General features: G+C 40.2%; 1 protein-coding gene across 1 annotated transcript in view; it reads left to right on the forward strand.

The window, feature by feature from the left end:
• The first annotated feature begins 8,437 nt into the window (after window positions 1-8,437).
• The window catches only part of LRP1B (LDL receptor related protein 1B), a 1,602,836-nt gene continuing 1,591,939 nt past the window's right edge, over window positions 8,438-19,334 (forward strand). The window contains exon 1 of the mRNA XM_090045827.1: window positions 8,438-11,381. Within this exon, the coding sequence (XP_089901953.1) occupies window positions 11,300-11,381 (82 nt within the window). The 5' untranslated portion in view covers window positions 8,438-11,299. The remainder of the gene's footprint in view (window positions 11,382-19,334) is intronic.

The raw sequence follows: 19,334 nt of genomic DNA on the forward strand, positions 1-19,334 counted from the left end.
GGATTGGGCCCTGTGGCCCTTGCTGCCTTCACCTGGCGCCATTTCCTGGGATTAGGCTCCAGGACCTCACACCACCTCTGACCAGTCCTACATGCTGAGATTGGAGCCCTGGGACCACAAACCACCTCTGCTGGGGTCCATGCACAGGAATCCAGACCCCATGCTGGCTCCGTCTGGCCCCATGCACTACATCAGGGTGCTAGGACCTTCCCTGTGCCATCCTGGACTGGATGACAAGATGACAGGTGCTCAGTCTGGCTCATGGACCTGGGGCTGAGCACCCTTCCCCTAACTGGTAGGACACAGAGACTTTAAATATGCATATATGATATTTTTGTGAAAATATTTTGTGGGTTGGATTTTCATTCAAATATGGAACAAAAATAAATGTTGAAACTTTGACATTTCTTGCATAATAGAATTGTCTGATCAGCTCTCTCCATACCTAAAGAGGAAAATCATTTACTAATTAGCACTTATTACTGCAGCACTATTCTACACCTCAGGCTGGGTCCCCAATCCCCAGGATGCAGTGTAAAAGTCCCACTCAGGTGAAAACTTGTTTGAAATAAGACCATTTCAATATAACACTAATCACTGCAGGGTACAGCTTCTACCCTCTAACAGAGTGGGGAGAGGGGGCAGTGTACAAGTAAAGGGCAGCACCTCCCATATACAGACGTCTTGAGGGCCTTATAGCTGGACCAGGATTTCAGAGAGGCAGGGGGGGCAACCCCTTTAAATTGGCACCCAAGTCTCACTTGCATTGCCCTAGCTACACTACTGTTTTTACTGTTAAGGACCTGAACCCTGTCTCTTGTACATATCGATTTTTAACATATCAATTAGAGGAGGGAAGATGGCATGGGTTCTATACCCTCAAATAAAGATGTACTTAAATGTAGCTTACCCACAATATGGGACTTTTCTGCAGAAAGGCAGAAGCATTGTAAACCAAGTGAATAACTTGAATTTGTCAGGGCCAGTGTTTTCAATGACAATTATAATTTTAAGTAGAATCGCTCAAAAGCCATTATCAGATGGTTTTAAGCCTACGGTCCATGAAGCCCTACCTAGTGATCTGTAGAATGAAATCTTTTCACAACTGAGCAGCTGGACCGCAGACTGTGGGAATGCAGACCAGATATCTGACATCTGATTATGGTATCAGTGGCACTCTTTCATGAGAGTGGAAGTGGTCTACTACCTTCAAAAATTTGTGACATTGCCCTCTTGTAGGGAGGGCAGAGTTGCAGAATAAGTTATTGTCTGCGGGATAGTAGTTAAATTTAACACTTCATACTAAAATTCATAATCCATTCATATTCCTAAACTGACAACAGAAATCCCTATGGCTTCAGTAAGATCTGGGAAAGACAGAAGGGGACAGCATGACCTTTGTGTAATGACTAGATTTGTTCATTTTTCATTATTTTTTTTCATTAGACTGTGTTTACATCAGTCATTAGAAAATATATATACCTTTTAGGAACATAACCATATAAATCCATCACTATTTTGATACTTATTTTTCTTAATGTCTTTTCCTTTTTCCTTCTGTATTTCCTTCCTTGGAGCAAGCCCTGGACAAGCCAGGTTGCATTCAATACCAAATGCAATGTTTAAATAGTGCTAAGCTTATAACCCGAGACATCAAAACGCAGGAAATTGGCAGACGAGAAATGACAGTGCATTTGATCTGGCAATGGGAGGCACAAACAAAAGGCTCAAGGGCATTACTGAATCAGCTTGAATCTAACTTTCCTGCCTTTTCATGCTGTGTCACAATCTTGAGATTATAAATAAAAATACAGTACGTATGAAATTGGGTCAAGATGTCTTGAGACAAATGTCCCAACTATGTCACTGTAAATTTATAAATTCCATATGCAGTGTCTGTCTCTACGACCCTCAGACGATTTGGGTATTTTCTGACAGCATACTATTAGATGGCAAAATTATACATATTTTAAGGATATCGATAAAAGGAAAGGCTCTTCTGTTTAAGTGGTCAAATTAAACAAGACATCTTTTAAGGTTAACTAGGTCCTTCATTCTTTAAAAATCTAAAATCCACACAGACTCTGAAAACATAAGCTATCCAGTAGAAATACTCAACATTGTTACAGTTAATTAAAACCACTGTCAAGAATAGTTTGCAACTCTTTCTGCCCGTTTTGTCGGGGGTGTTAGCTTCTCTTTGCCGCAGTTGTTTGTGTATCTTTTCTTAAAGTAATAATTTGAGAAGTATCCTATAGGGGGCACTCAAATACCATGAACAGATGCTGCTAGTTCAGACTAGTCAGATTATGTTGAGATGGAACGGGGCAGACCCTGGGGCACATTTTCACATTACCTTTTATATACAGAACAAAAGTGAGTAAAATAAACTAAAACACTCTTTGTCACAGCCGTACTATTCCCCGATGAAAGAAAAAGTGATATTAAAAGGTGCATTTAAATGACATTCAGAGCCTGATTATACTAAAAGCATAAAAGCTTAGTGTAGACAGTTGAGCTTATCTGCATTTTTAAAATTCTAAACAAGATATCTTGTACATTACGTTTCAATGGCGGGTACAGTTATTATTTGCCTATTGAGTATTAGGATTGTTTTAAATGCTAACAGACAGTCATGTGCTTTGTTCTTGGTTTTAAGAAAAGGAATAATAATTTATTCAATTTTCCTTTTTAATAATCTTGCCAGTCAAAAAAGAGTTTGCCCACTATTGTCACCATGGCTGGTTGCCACAACAATAATGTGGACTGCCATCGTAAAGCCTTTATCTGATGGCAGAAACCTTGTACCAGATGTTCCTTTATTTGTACTGTTTTATGATTAATAAGATTTAGCCCAAAACCAGAATGAAAAGCCTGTTATGGCACCTGGCTGCCATCGCACACTGATTTAATTTGAAAGGGGAAGGGGAAGGGGAAGGGGGTCTTTGAAAAGTGGCAATCCAAATTGGGGGGTTTCTATTTTGAAGTGTTGCCTAGTGAGCTAACATCAAAATGAATGTAGCAGTTACCTACAGGATAATTTTCAAAAAATCTTTAAACCAGGTAAACACTGCTAATATACTCAAACTGTACAGGCAAGTTTAAATGCTAAACTAGGAAACATTATACACACTGAATGCTCTTGCTTCTGGCCTATTATTAACAAATTACTGAGAGCTCAAGATCTAATACACTGCACCAGCAGCCACGCAGCTAAAAATGCAGATATATAACAAAATGTAGCTTATTTCTAGACAAAATGTTGTGCTTAAAGAGAAGCATTAGATTGATCTAATTAGGTAACTCAGGCACATGCACCTGACACACTTCATCATGTGTGGGAGATTTTTTGTGGCCTATAGCAGTGATGAGATAAACACCACAAGTATACATTATAGAAGAATTATCTTAATGAAATATGTGCTTTTTCCTAATCTTAAAATTTCTAATACAATATGTGCTTTCTTTTCAAATAAACCATGCCTATATAGGGGCTGAAACCTGGGTACATTTTGTATATGTAGATGAGGTATGATGCATGTCTATCATATTCTTAATCCATTATATTAAATGCAAAACAAAGGCAATATATTTATGTTCAAGCAGGAAGGGTAGGTAATCTCATAGTTTCTAGTGTCCCCAATAGGAATAGGCATAATTATTTGCCATGTTTTCACTACAGTTGTGATCTGTTGCATGTTGTGAAGTACTTGATTGATATATGTCATGTTGGGATCCATTTATAGTACCTAATAATAAATGCTGTTCCTTTTTTTTTATTTCAATGCTGTCATGATCAAAGTGAGATATTGGCGGAAAAAGCTTTTAGACATCTTTAAAACAGTATTCTTAGTTTTCACTTTTCTTGGGGGCTAGCAACCACTTTTTAATACTGAGGCTTGTACAGGTTCATTTGTACAGGTGTATCCACCTGTACAAATAAACAGTAAGGCTTGTTCAACAGAAAAACCTGAGTTGACTTTTTTTCCGTGCAAGTGGAATCCAGTCCAGTGATGTTAGCTTGTTCTCTGGTGCCTGAGTTACCTTCTATCAAGTAGAAGATACATACTTAACCATACATTTTCAACTTGCATGGGGAGGGGGGATTTGGTGCTTTAATATTTTATTTAACATGATGCAGTGCAAAATTGGTTAATTCAGATAACTTCCCCATGGAAAGCTGGATATGCTGCATAACAATATTAATATACATGAATGTTAATGGGGCTAAAGGGAGCAATTCTTAGCAATGCAGTAAGGTGTTACTTATAGACACTAAGCCAGTGATTCTCAGCTAGGATGCCATGGCACCCAGGGAGTCCATGAGACTTTTTGAGGGCTGTTACAGGGGATGTGAGGAGATAAGCAGACAAGGGCAGGCCCAGGATCTCCCTGCCTGGCCACTCTCTTGCCCCAGCTCCTTGTCCCTGTGCAAGGAAATGAGCACTGTAATAAGTAAATTAGTTTTTGAAATGGGGTGCTGCTCAATTCACAAAAGCTATGGAGGGGTGCCTCAAGTCTAAAAAGGTTGACAACAACTGGCCCTAGCATCAAGTTGTAAACAATTAGGGCTTGATCCTAAAAGATATTTAGATGCCAAACTCCCAGCGATTTTAGTGACCGAGTCCTGGGGTCAAGCCTTCAAAATAGTGGACAGTTATGCCTTCTTCCAAGAATGAACTTCCAATTCTGTTTAAAATTAAGTGTGAACTTACATGCTTTGCTAGATTACATACACAATGCGTAGAATCTTGCCAGATTAATATTTCTCATTATAATTCACAGTGTTTATAGCTAGTAGAGCAGTGGTCACTACAAGGTATTGTTGTCTTATGATAAACGTGGCTACAAAGCAGTTGTTTCTGATCTTACTGAGAAAATCTCCCACTTCAACAGCTACTGATGTTGGGAGGCAATCAAATGAATCATGATGTCAGTGTTTGTATTTCTTTGGAGAAGCTTTCTGAACTTTGGTCTCTTTCAACATTAAGTAGATTGAAGTGTTCTGTCAGCCTACCCCAAGCCAGGAATGTGACCTCCCTTCCCTGAATTACTATCGAGGGAAAAACCCCGGAGGTATTCAAGATCTCCCCCTACCTCAACAGTCACCTCTCTCAGAGAGTTAACATTGAGGAGATCCAGCACATGATCCAGTGTGCAAGTGCCTCCTTTAGGAAATTGGGGTATCTCTATTCATCACAGTCTCTGGAAAGATATCAAAATTCAGGTCTACAAAGCAGTCATCATCCCCACTCTCCTTACTCCCCACTGGTGACCTACCATCTCAAGAGCCTGAAGAGTTATCACTAACAATGCCTCCAAAATATCTTCCATGTCAGATGGGAAAATAGCTGCACAAACACCAGTGTCCTTGCTGAAGCCAATGTTACCAGTATTGCGTTAGTCATTCTCAAGCACCAAGTTCTCTGGGCTGGACATTGTATGCAGATGCCTGACTCTTGACTCCCAAAACAAGTGCTCTATTCCCAGCTTAGGAATGGCCTGAGATCTTGCAGTAGCCAGAGGAAATGCTACAAGGACACATTGAAGACATACCTCAAGAAAATGGATGCCGACATCGAGAGTTGAGAGGAGCTGGCTGCCGACTGGATCCAGTGGTGCCAGAACCTCAACCAAGCAGCAGCCTGCTTTGAGGTAAAACATTTTGTCCTCAAAGCAGATATGAGAGAATGGAGGAAGGAAAAGGAGAGGAATCCCAGTGGTGATGTGTACGGGGGTGCATGTGCGAGAGCTGGTGTACACCCCAACAGCCAGCATTGCCAGGAAGGGGAAGGCAGGTGAGAGCGCTGGTGCTCCCCCTGAGAGTGCCAGCCGGAGAGTGGGGGCACCAGGAGAAGCAATTCCTGTGGTACCCCGACATCTGATTGCGCTCACCCAGAAGTGTCAGCGGACTGCCTGAAAGTGCCAGCAGTGCTCTGCTGCCACTTCTGGGTCAGCGTGATTAGCCACAAGGGATTCCCGCCCCCCTCCCCAGTCAGTGTGATCTGCCACAGGGGGACCCCCTCATCGCTGACTGGCGGGGGGGGGGGCAAGTGCCCCTTCTGACTCAGAAGGCACCAGTCACCCATATCCCAACCTGCAGCCTACTCTTCCCTGCAGATAGATCTGAATCTTCTGCGGCCAGACCTGTGGCTCAAGGATTGGACTCTTAAATCATCTCAAGACGCATCAATAAGCTGTGGTAGAGATCACCTTCAAATTGAGGGATTGCTGACTATGATATTGGTGCCCCTGTTCCCCTCCAGTTTGTATACAGAAAAAGTTCTTGTATGAAAAATTCATTCCTCCCCTTCCCTGCACCCTAGTAAATTGTTGCATACATTACTGAGCGTGATTTTAATATTTCATTTGCTTTACATTGGCTCTACCTCGTTGCCTTTGTGAAAAGACTGTGGGATCATAAGACTAGGAACAAGCCTGTTGTATATGAGGCATTATTATTTTGCTTTGGTAATACACTAACCAGAAAATAAAGTCTTGTTTGAAAGACATAATTCCTCTCTAAAGTTTGTCTTTTTCAGCAATTTAAATGACAAGAAGTCCTTTCCATAAAAATCCTTGAAAGTGAAGAGGGAATATTTTCATAAGAAACAGGCTTTTTAATCAGTCTTAAGATATATTTTTCCCTCCTTATAATGAGCTAACTGTAAAATTTTTGAGATCTATTAAATATTGGAGCATTAGTTTTAACTTAGGTAGACTTGTTATCTTCAGTAGTTGTACCAATTAATTAGAGTTGAGAATATGGCCCAATAATGTTTGCATTTTCAAACAAATTAGGATTTGCAGAGTACTGTAATGCACGGAAATATGCAAAAACTTAGCAAGAAATACTTAAATCACAGTATGAGCCCAGTTTAAGACTTCAGGTATTCTTAAATGTGTTTGTCCCACCTTATAATTTTGAGGTAATTCTCCATGACTGTTTCCATTTTTTCAGTCACAGTTTTTAATACTCTACAATTCCTGTAGTAAAACCATGCCAAGGTATCTTGAATGCCAAAGTGACTTCCAGTGATGCCACTTGGTATGCAGATATACACATTACATCTCAGGCAAGAATAACTTTTTAGCAGCTGTTGAAGATGCACATTTAAAAAGAGTCTTTAAGAATAAACATAGAGGAGTGCTTTAGGAACTGGATTTTCCTTTAGAAATGCTTTCTCTACAAGCAAGTGCTTGCAGAACACCAAATTTGGATGGTTTCTTTTCTACTCTTTGGTCTGTTTGTCCCTTTTTTCCCCATTTTTCCTTTTTTCCTTATCCTGTGTCAGCTGCTGCCTGGCAACTTTTCTATATCTAGGAGGACAGGGCAGGGCACCCGGCTGCCTTGAGAATTGCTGCCAATATAATTCCCTAGCAACCTGGCTTTGCAGGCCAACTCTTCCCTATGAGAAGCTGCACACATCACCTCTATGACGCAGTCTAACAGCTTTGGTATATACAATCACCAGTTTTCTTCTTAACTTCTGACCTGACAGGTGGATAACAGGGAAATTATTAAGGCCAGCAGTAACAGACCACCTACTTGAGTAATGCAAGTCACACTAAATAAACAAAATGATTAACTGACTTCAAACGATGCAATCAAACTATTTTCATAACTGCTAATTTTTGAATCACCTCTGCCTTATAATTAATATTCTTGTATTGTTTTATACTAGCAAGTAAGAATGATTGGTTCTACTTTGTTTAGTTTATCTCAATAAGAGATTTCATCATATTCTATAGCTTGATGAATTCATTTATTTAACTTGTCAGTATTAATAACCCCAATTAAGATGAAGAAGTTATAAGGCATCGTAGGAACAAACGTATCTTGAACAGCATTTCTAACTTCAATTTCTTTCCATTGTTACTTCGTTCTTATTTTCTGTTTAATTACAATTGTCTGTGAGAGAAAATATTACTAGGCACCTATACAGTCATTGCCCCAATTACTCTTCATTTGGCAAGATGTTCTCAAGCACTTTTCATTTTACCATTCACATAGAAGTGGTTGAAAACTTCAGAAAGTGTGACCATGCTTTCCTGCTTCTTGACCATGGACTGTGAACTCTTTTCTACAATCACCACTATGTCCCTTGATGTTAACAGAGAACTATGCAAACATCTTTACTGACAGAGGTCTAAAAATGAACTTTAAAAAAGATGGCTGGGAAACTGTCGGGGAGACAGAAATCTAAAAAACTGCTGGTTTTTCTTAGCGCCTCAGAGACCAAGCAGTTAAGTATGAAACAGCTGTATGGTGAAAAGGTGATCATTTATAATAGTTTCTTACATTATTTTGATATCTGAACTCTGTATCTCTAGTTATTACTGCCTAATAGTCTTATATAAGCCTATATAGGATGCATATTATATATACACTGACGCAAAAAGAACCCATGTAGAGAAGGTTTTAGGTGCTGATTTATTGAAGGAAGAAAGACTGTATTAAAATGAACATCATTCATACATATTTGCACTGTATTGTTAGAGTAGTTAATTTCATCACCTATGTGTGACCTCATAGTGAATAATGTTGAATGGAATAAAGATTTTAAATGTCAACTTTTATTTGTTCAAAGGCCTGTATTTTTAAATGATTTATAAATATCATACCTATATAGCAGTATTTTAAAGCAAGCTCCTTTTATGGTGACTATTTGACAAATGATTACTTAATATATAACGGTCACCTAGAATTATAAATAAAAATACAGTTACACAATTCTAGGTGCCCATTGTACATTGACACCTTATTTTCAGAAAATACAGAATTCATGTGTATTGTTTAAAAATATTTGAACATTTAAAGAAGTTTAGGTGTATTTGTGGTCAGCAGTATCGAAAGCCAGATCAATTAATTCATCAAGGACTCTCATAAAAGTTAATCTTTAAAATGGGTACTAAATTGCACTTTATCATTAAAGCAAATTATTCAGGAAGAGTGCCGAAAACCTTTGTTAGATAACTATGGGGTAAAACTAAAAAGGAACAAATTAGTAATAAAGCTTCAGATGGTTGGAAGTATGTTTTAGTGAAAGTGGTTTTGTAGGAATGATTAACTTGCAGAGGGCCGGCATGCCAATTATCAGATAACACTTAAGGCAAAATCATGGCTGCTTTTAGCATTACGTGCCTTGTAACCTGTGCATGGGAAATATTTTCATAAATTGGAATATAAAATAAAGGACTCCTAATGGATAAGGAATAGAAACTATTCAGTTAAGCATTTGATTGGGCTGGGTATTGGTAAAACATGGGGGGGGGATGGAAATGTGCCCCCAAATATGAATTATACCTTTGCCAGTAGTGTGTTGACAACTCAGAATTTGTTTGGTCTATATGCCTGCTGTTGACTGGGGGACTGATCTGGCAGCCACTGCAAAGGGAAAATATCATTGACTTAAATAGGTATTTTCCACTCCTGGCATGCGTTCTTTTGGCTTTGATTTTATGAATGAGAATTATCTGGCATTTGTTAGAACTGGAAAAAGATACAAGCAGTAATGTAAGAAAATAAAAACCCTGCGACCGGGGCATTGTCATTTACAAAGAAAAAGAAGTCATACTCTTAAAAGGTGGAATGGAGTTTCACTAAGAAAGTCTCCAGAGACATTGTTGATCCATTATAAAAAGAGCTATTTCAAAGGCCACGGACAAGACAGATGGAAAGGAATGATCCATCCCTATATTGGCCCAAACCTTCAGCTTTGCTGTATTCATGTGAAACCCCAGTGATTTTTAGGGTATGATTCTGCCTTCTAATAGGAATGACAAAATGCAGAACCTGGCCCATGTGAATGGTCTTCAGCCGAGTGTCCCAGCACTGCCCAGTGCTTCACAGGGCAGGGCTGTTAGCTTTGTCCTATGAATTTGGGGTCAGATCCTTCTCTCATACGAGTCAATGGGAAGGGAATGGGGCTTTCTCTTTCCCCATATTAACGGATTCCCTCTGTTTCTTTTGAGCATTCGTTTTCTTCTAAAAGATACTTAGGCTTTGTATAGGAGAGTACAACTAAGGGTCTGCCCTGGAAATATAAAGGTCTATGCTGTCAATTTTAGGTCCTTAATACATTTTGACAGCGTTTATCTCTAAAAGCCGCTGGAACTATTGCCTGTTTCCAGTTAGCCTTTTTTTTTTTTTTAATTTTCTGAATTTTGCATTTTTCATAAAGGGCCCTAACCAGAGCAGCTTTTAGCATCCAATTACAACTGGTGCTGGTAGGGAAAGTTGTTAGAAGAAAACTGTATCGGCAGGGCGCACATGATCCCAGGTGTATTTGCGGATAACGCTGGGATTTGTGCCCGCAGTGCCCACACCTGTGGGTTAGCACCAACCGGCCCAAACCCACCTGTCCCTCGTGGGGCATTTATGCTTGCCTGTAGGATTTCATATAGATTTTCATTGACATCAGGGCTGGAAGAGACCTCGGGAGATCATCGAGTCCAGCCCCCTGCCCAAAGGGCAGGAAGTCAGCTGGGGTCATAGGATCCCAGCAAGATAAGCATCCAATTTACTCTTGAAGGTGCTCAATGTAGGTGCTCGGACCACCTCCGCTGGCAGGCTGTTCCAGACCTCGGGGCTCGGACAGTAAAGAAATTCTTCCTTATGTCCAGCCTGAAGCGGTCTTGCAGGAGTTTGTGACCGGATGCCAAGGCCTGAGTCGAGAGCAAGTCTTTAGTTTAATAATGCGTTACTTTTTGGGGTGTTTTTTTTTTTTTTTGCTGAGTCATTCAGGGGGCCAAATCTTCCTGGGGATCAGCCCCCGAGCCCCCCCGCCCCTGGGGCCGAGAGGGAGCCCGGCGCAGGGCCGCGGCGCCTGGCGAAGAGGTGCGCGGGCCGGGGCCGGCGCCCGCCCCCGCCCCCGCCCCCGCCCCGGGGAGCTGCCTCCCTCGCAGGAGCCGGAGGACTCGTGCTCTGCGGCGCTGTTCCCCGGCTGCGCCGTGCGGAGCCCTGGGAGGCGCGCGGCGGCGACTCCCGCTGCAGCCCCGCATCCCCATCCTCTGGCATGTCTCGCTGCCCCTCGCGCGTGATGTAAGCTCCGACGTCCTCCGCATTGAAAAGTCAGGGCACAGCAGCGGATCGCACACACGCCCGCACCTCGGAGCGGCGCGGCGCGGCGCTGCGGGCGGGCGGGCGGCGGCGGCGGGCGGGGCCGGCCGGCTCCGCGGGAGACTCCGCTCACATCTGGGCACCGCTGCTCGGCGCGGACCCGCCGCCGCCTTCCCGAGCCGGCGCGGCCGCCCCGGCGGACGGCGACGAGGACGAGGCTTCGGTCCGGCCGCAACAATGTCCGAGTTTCTTTTGGCCTTAGTCGCGATCTCGGGATTATTTCCTCTGGCTAAGGTGCTGGCCGTGGGAGCCCAGGGAGGTAAGCGCAACACTTTCTGTTCCCCCTCGGAGGAGGGCTGCAAGTTCCCGCCGGCCCGCGCCCGCGCCCGCGCCGCCCGGGGCTGGCAGAGGCCGGGCGCGGAGTTCGGGGGCGCCGCGGGCTCGTGGTCCTGCCCCGCCGGCGCTGTCCGCCGGCAGTCTGCCCCGCGGTCTCCAACTTCGTCTTTCAGCAACTTCCCGCTGCGAGCCCGCAGCGCACTCGCGCTGGCTCCCTGGGGGCCGCTTTCCCTCCCCTGCCTGTACCTGCGCTGCATCCTCCCCGGAGCGAGCCTCGCCAAGGTACTGGCTTCGGCAGGAGACGCTGCCAGCCAGAGCAGGGGCTGTGCACAGCAACAGCAATAGCTCATAAACTTCTCCCCAGCCTTTATACTAAAGCTTTGCAATCCAGGTAGGGCATGACTTTGAGATGGATGCACACAATGCTGTGCTCTCAAGCTAGACCCCCCCCCCCTTTAGCAGGAGGATGCATTCATGAGAAGCAAGCATAAACCAAGATCAGATGCATGTTTCTAGCAAGAATACTGTATTTTTTTTTTTTTTTGGAGAGTCTTTAAAGTTTCCTAAGCCCTCCTGTGCATGGACAGAGCCAAATGCCACAGAGCATTGCATCAATCGATCAGTGTTCCTGGCGGACACAAAATGGTTAAGTATAACAATTGCATTATGGCAACTTGACTGTTAAGAGAGGCTCACTATGACTGATAATGCTGAGGCTTTTTGTTTAATTAGACGCAGACAAACAAACCTTACACCAATGTCAAGTAAATGGGGTGGGGAGAGGGAGGGAGAGAGCAAGCAGGAGAGGGAGAAAATGTACCGGTAAATGGTCTACTGATGAGGCTGTTTATATGAAGGTAATTTTGTATTGACTTTAAATTATTGATTCATTATATGAAATGGAACACGGGCATTAGCTGTCATGGCTCTATCCTACTCCGAAGCATGTATTAATATGTACAACACAAGCATACCACATGGCTTAGGGTTTTCTGTAAGTAATTTCAACAAGCTAGTCAGTGGCATATTTTTCCAACTGCTGATTGAAGATCATTTTCTTTTTTTCTTTTGTTTTGAAGAAGCTTCTTCGTCAGGTTGAACCACAGAGTTCCTTAAATTGATTCGACTCTTTCACTGTACATAATATTTCTGAACTTCATCTACATACTGTGAAGCTTATGCGAGGCTAAATAAAACCGCACTGTTAGGTCCTGAAGAATACACAGCCAACGTATTAATATGTAAAAAGTTGAAAGAGCAACTGTTTTTTCCTCTTCTGGTCAAAGAGGACAGTATCCTTGTGCTGGGAGTTAAGCTTAGCTTTCCTTAGTATTCAGTGCTGTTCACAGATTTCTCTTGTTTTGCTTAGTGATGCTTGAATTAAAAAACGTTTAGAAGTATGATATTGGTCCAGCTTGTACTTCTTTGCCCAAGAATGTTAGCACATTGAATTGACTTAGAAATGCATCTGTAGATCAAGAATTATTAAGTAAAACCCATTAGGTCAGATTGCTTTCTACCTCTCTGTAAACTGTGCAGCTGAGAAATTGTACTGCATTGAATATGGTCATATCCAATTTGCTAGGAATTAACTAGATTTCCTTATAAATGTAACTGTTTAATGCATTTAATTTTTATTATGAAGTGGTGTGGTGTTCTGCATCGTATACTCTGTCTACTGAATTGTTTATTAACTGTGTTTAAGTCATTTGAACAAGTACAAATGGCTATAGATAATTTGTTCTGGATGCTAGAACTGAAGTACCAAACCTGTTAGGTCCATTTCCCAACTGGCTATCAAATTAAATATGTGATTCATATTATAAGCAAAAGGAACCACCCTTGATGACTTGCCATCAAAGAGGAAAGTATCGCTGAAGCATCACAAACTTATATATTAAAACACTGCATCATTAGCTGCAAGGATATTGCTCAAAGGAACAGGTTAATATTCAACATGCTACCTGAACAACCTAGGAGAAGCTACAAGGCTTGTGCATGGTATATGTGTGGCTTTTATTTTATTTTTTAATGTACAATATTGAACATAAAGGTTATTGGGCACACTGGTACGTGTTCGATGGAAAATCGAACGTGTACCAGTGCTATGCTCCAAACTCAGAGCTGTACTCCAAACTCATCAGTAAATAAAACCTTAGGTTTGGGCCATTTTCTAAAACTCTCCTGGAAACTAATTGTACACTCTGTCCATACTGTTGGAGATTAGCAGATGCCACTTTATTTGTGAATGCAAGAGTCTGGTGTTTATTTGTTTTTCTTTTCTTTTGTTTTCATAGTTACCTTACACTTTTTAACTGTTACACAACAAATGTACTGTGTCAGCTTAAGTCAGAAACAACTGAGTCTTAAAAAAGGTAACATCCTCGTAAATCATACCAGCCCAAAAAGTCAGGTAAATGAGATTCACATAGACTCGGCTAACTCATATCATCATGTCATACCTCCATAGAAGAACAATGGTGTGCAAATTAAGATTTAAAAAGAGTTGTTTGAAAAATGTCAAATTGTCTTGGCGGAAAAAGGAGTTGTGATAAGATGCCCAGAATGGGAATACAAGGTTCTTTGGGTAAAACTGATTATCTTTTATTAAACCAACTAAAATAGTTGGAAAAATTCTTGACCTTTTCATGCCAGGTAAGGTTTTTTGGACATACTTACAAAAAAACTAGACTACACAAGGTTGGTTTTGTTATGAAATGAAATGCAAGTTCACTCAAGCATATTGGGTTGCTGTATGTCCCAAGTAAGTGGAATGAGAACAGGCACACCATTGACTATAAATGTTATAAATACTTTGCAGTAGTTTATAGTGCATTTATTACCTGTTCTATGGTAGAGAAGGAGAGAACAGTGTCAGAAAAAGTAATGGCTCCTACAGCTATATTGGAGCATTCTCACTGGGCACTACAGTTTCTGAAGTCCATTTTTTTTTTTTTAATTTGATGAGGTAACTAAAGAGTGGAGATGAAGATGTCTTCTCATCACAGTTTTCCTCATCCTAACGCCTCCTGAACCTGACTCTAGGACTCGCATTGCTCCTTTGTATCCAACTTTTTTTTTAAAGGTAGTTATACTGGTGTGGAATAATGCTACATGAATGGGTTTTACTACTGGGCATGTATAGCTCTGGGCTGTCCAAAATTTTTAGATGTCATAGATGACTGGAGTTGAGTTAGCATAATTTCTACGACATGACAGTTTTAAGGAAAGTGTGTATCTGCTAGTATCATGGAACCCATTCTACTGTGAAATTACTCCTTTTTTTTTGTTTAACTTCTGTAATAGCTAGATATATGGACATATTTATTTCTTTTTCTCAAGACTTTCAAGTCCGAATTTAATGTTTTATATCTGTTCTTAATATACATTATCATGTTAAAACAGTATTTAGTAAATGCTGTACCAATTCTTCTGTGGGGTGATGTGTAGTCAGATAAAAATAAGCTTAAACTGAAACAAACAAAAGCTCTAGTAAAAAGGTGTCATCTTAAAACCCATGAACCCAAGTTAAAACTTCAGAACTGAATCCATATTTCATGTTCATTTTCCCTTACTGCCTTCTGAAGGGAGAAAATATGGAAAGGATAGATAGGTTATCTTGGAAACTGCTTTTTTCTATATTCTTACGGTCCACCATCATTTCCATCTTTAGTCCATGTACAAGGGAATTTACTGTTTTCCTAAGTGCCCTTTGTTATTTAGTTATTTTAGTAAAGGATGGAAATAACTTAAAATCACTTAAAAATTGAATTATTAGGTTTACGATTTGGTTTATGCTCACTTGATCCAACTATACCGCCACTAAGTTCAGACACAAAAAGGCAAGATAAAATTGGTGGCCTCAGTGTGTTTTTAAAACCTTGTTTGTGATTTTCTTCTCCTGTGAAATTCTACTAGCAAATGGTTGTATTGAATGCATTTTTAGGCTTGACTCCAATCTCATTATTAATACTTAGGTGTTTTAAGAAGAACATGCTAAAAACAGCTGTACTTTGCTTTATCAAATTGAGCCCCAACGAGTTAGTTCAGTGGAAAGTATTCTCAACAGTCCTAAGTCAGACAAATTCAAATAAAGCTGTTTCAGTTTTTTAATATAGCCGTGTCTGTACTCATACTTAAATCTCTATGCATCTCTAACTAATATAGCTAGCAAGATGGTAACATTATACTGGCAAAGCAAATGGTTATAAGGTCATGGTGACACTTCCCAGTTGTTTAACATAAAGGACAATATTACAAGAAGCTTATTATTCTCTTATGAACTTTATTTATCTTTGGAGAGGCAGTTACATGGAAGGATAAAGATCTAAGGATGTTTTGGACAGCAGTTTAAAAGGGAATGCCATAAGATGCATTAGTACAGCAGGGGCCAACCTTTTTTTGGTGGTATGCTACAAGGTAAATCCTTCCTGTGTGAGTGCCACTCTGATCCTCTTTCCCTGCCCCCTCTGCTTTCTGCTCCCTACCCTTGGCTTCTTGTTCAATCTGTTGTTCTGCTTTCTGCTTCCTACCCTATCTGTTGCTGTGTTCCCTGCTCCCTTCTCAGCCTGCTGCGTGCTCCACAGCAGCTGTCTATGCCCATTTTGGCATGTGTGCTGTGGGTTGGCCGCCCCTGTATTACTAGATATGAATAAGTGAAAGATTTCCATAAAAATGGAATAGGCAATGCAAACATCAAATGTGTATACACTGTTCAAAACTATCAGGAAATGTGTAAGTTTGTCTGTAAGGTAGTTGACATTCACGTTCCATCTTGACCATGTCCTCCTTTGAGCCAATGTATAGGTTTCCATAGCTTTATTTTTTTTTCTCTCCTCACTTCATTACACTATATTAAAAAGAAATAAAATGTATTTTACTAATGCAAAGCCAGAAAGCTTAATATCACAATGCAGAATGGAAATTTGCTTTTCTCTAAAACTTTGCCTTATTTCTCACGCATTTCAAACCTGATCCTGATGCAGGTTGAAAGCACCTCTTCTCCTCCAGAATTATAGGAAAGTTTAACTTGACTAGCCTGAGTAAAACTATTGAAGTTACATGGCTAGGAGCTCATAAGTTCAGCATGTCTATGCATCTTTAGAGAACTGGTACCTAACTAAATGACAGCACTGCCTCTGACTTCAGTGTGGGCAGGATCCAGCTTAGAAAAATTGTTTTGTTCATGTAGGTCCCTATTTCACCTCCCCCCCCCCCCCGCAGCAGCAGCAAAATAAGAAAAATAAAATTGGAATTGGGTCTTTCAGTAATTTCAGTTTGTAAATGATGAAAAGTAAAGTATCTGAACCTAATAATTATAAAGAAATCATAGCTAGTGGTACATATCACTGCACTAACGCAGAGCCCTTCAAAATCCTCAGTGATGTAGGAACTGCAGAATTGGGCCCCAAGCTACAGATTGCAATTAGAGACCTAATTATGTTGAAAAATCCAATTATATGACTAAATGATGGCCGTACTTCTGGCCTGGCCTACCCAGTAGTCTGTGCTTTCATGTAGTTTATGCAATTATTTCTTTGCTCTCAAGCACCATCTACTGAAAACAAAGTGTACGCATTCCAGTCAGGCTTTCAGTTGCGGAAAAAAAATGCATGGAGTATCCTAATACTGAAATGCAAAATTTTGATTTTCAGATGTAGCGAACTAGCAAAGTAAGATAAGCAAGGGTTTGGTTTATATTGCACCCATTTCAAAATGGGCCAAAATCCATCGACTTCACTGAACTTAGGTTTTCCACCAATGAAACAGCCTAACAATTCATTAGGACTTCCTAACAAGGGCAGCTTAGCCTGGGTGTTGAGATATGTGGTGGCAGGGTTTGATGCAGGGTTGGTAATGGAATTCCAATAAAAGTCAAAGGAAGTCTTGTAGTTGGATTTAATAGGAATTGAACAGGGTCCTCAGTGACACAAATGACCAAATAAAAACGGATATAAGCCATAAAATCCCAAACAGTGGAATCATTTACTGTAGTTTTTGTTTTATTTAGGTTACATACGTATTATTCTTAGTAAATATACAATAGGTATAACTGCATCTGATCTATGTATGCACAGAAACTAATCAGTTTTATTTTGTCAGCACTTCTGAGCCAAAGTAATTTTGTCAACTGGTCATCTGATTGCGTAGGGAGAAAACTATTTTTTTCTTCAGCAAAGTTTGCTTCTTTTTTTCTGCAGTCATTAAACCAAAGCAATTAATAGTAATAGCTCCTTTATATGAAATAAGATATGATGCCAGTTGTTCAGTAAAAGGTGCATGTTAAGACTTTATTTTTTTTTAAGTTAAAAGTACAAACTCCTGAAGATGATGAGAACAGATCTCAGTATCACAAAAGTTCCAGGTACTGCATATATATTATATAATGCATTCTTGCTATCACTTGGACAGCCCTAACTTATCACACAGTTTCATCTTGAATGACTTGGCCTTCCAACAGAATTACATACTGTTGAAATATAGCTTCACTTTAGAAACCAGAATATACATATTTCTCTTTATTCCGGTGAAATCAAGGTACCATGGATTATGTCTTCTCTTTATTCTTATTATCAGCACGACACCCCTTCCTACCTTTTGTATACAGCACCGTCTTGAAGATTTATCCTTCATGTATAGCAGGACAGGTACTATTGAAATAAGGTTTGGCTTTAGATATAAATATATATAAAATTCCTCAAGGATTTCACCACTACTGAGTTTTTATTCAGTGATGATTCATAACATTAACTCTCTCTTCTTGAAATGAATAAAGAAAACTTGGAGAATAAGATGCTATAGTTTTTGTTCCTTTGAATTAACTTGGGATATATTTGGAGGAGGGATGGCATGTGTGATGGAGAAATGGGAATGCAGTCCTTTTCAGAGGAGATCTTTCAAAGGGAGAACATACTGTTTGACAGGAAAAAGATTGTCAGCTGAAGAAAGGTGTGTGTGTGTATTTTTTTTTTAAATCCACTTCAGACATAATGCATGTGATGGTGATGTCAATTTACCTCTCCCTCAGACTAGGGCATTCAAGATACCTCTTACAGTATTTCACTGATTTATTATTGCAGGGTTTATACCATGCTTAGAGAATTAACATAAAACAATATACATGCGAGTGGTGACTGTATTCATACCTGTACTTGTCCATAATGTGAATCCAGACATTTTAGTATTATATTAGGACACAGCTCTTAGAAACAGTTTTAAATCACTGGAGGTACCTGGATGCTGACATTAGTGATACATCCTTGGGTGAATGTAGTTTTTTTGAGGAATGTAACCATATTGAAGTAGTTGTACAAAGATTTCCTGAAATCATAAAACGTGTGTTTTATCTTGAAAGATATTGATACAGAGCATTAATGAATTCTCAAAGAATAACTGCTTTGTGCATACAAATAATGTGATTTCATGGGATAAGTTCTTAGAGCACATAGCTGCACAACTGAAGATACCTGAGGTAAACAATATTGATGTATGTATAAAAAGGCATGCCCATATTTTAAATATTTGAGCAGCAATGAATCATTTAATCTGTCACTGAAATTTGGCCTCCTCTGTAACACAGCCTCTGTTTGTTAACATTATTGTGCACTGTTCAAAAGATTATAAGCCCGATTCCTCACTTTGCAAGTCAGAAATAATTTGGCTTTGACTCAGTGAGCATTGGTTTGGACTACAGATTCAGATTAGTAACTGATTTATGGACTATATAATGCACATATTTACAAGAGATCTTCGGTGGCTACAAGACGATTAAAGTTTGCTCAGAAAGTTTTGTATTTCCTCCAAAGCATAGCAACTAAAGTAGATGCATTACCCTCATGTTTTGGGCTTTTTTGGTGCTAACTTAGATATAGGACAGTTTCTCTTTTTCTTTTTTCTTTTCTTTTCAATATTGAGGGTAACATGATTTAGCCATCAT

This window comes from Crocodylus siamensis, chromosome 4 (genome assembly GCF_052110815.1).
Source record: "Crocodylus siamensis isolate JL-2025a chromosome 4, ASM5211081v1, whole genome shotgun sequence".
Taxonomy (NCBI): Eukaryota; Metazoa; Chordata; order Crocodylia; family Crocodylidae; genus Crocodylus; species Crocodylus siamensis.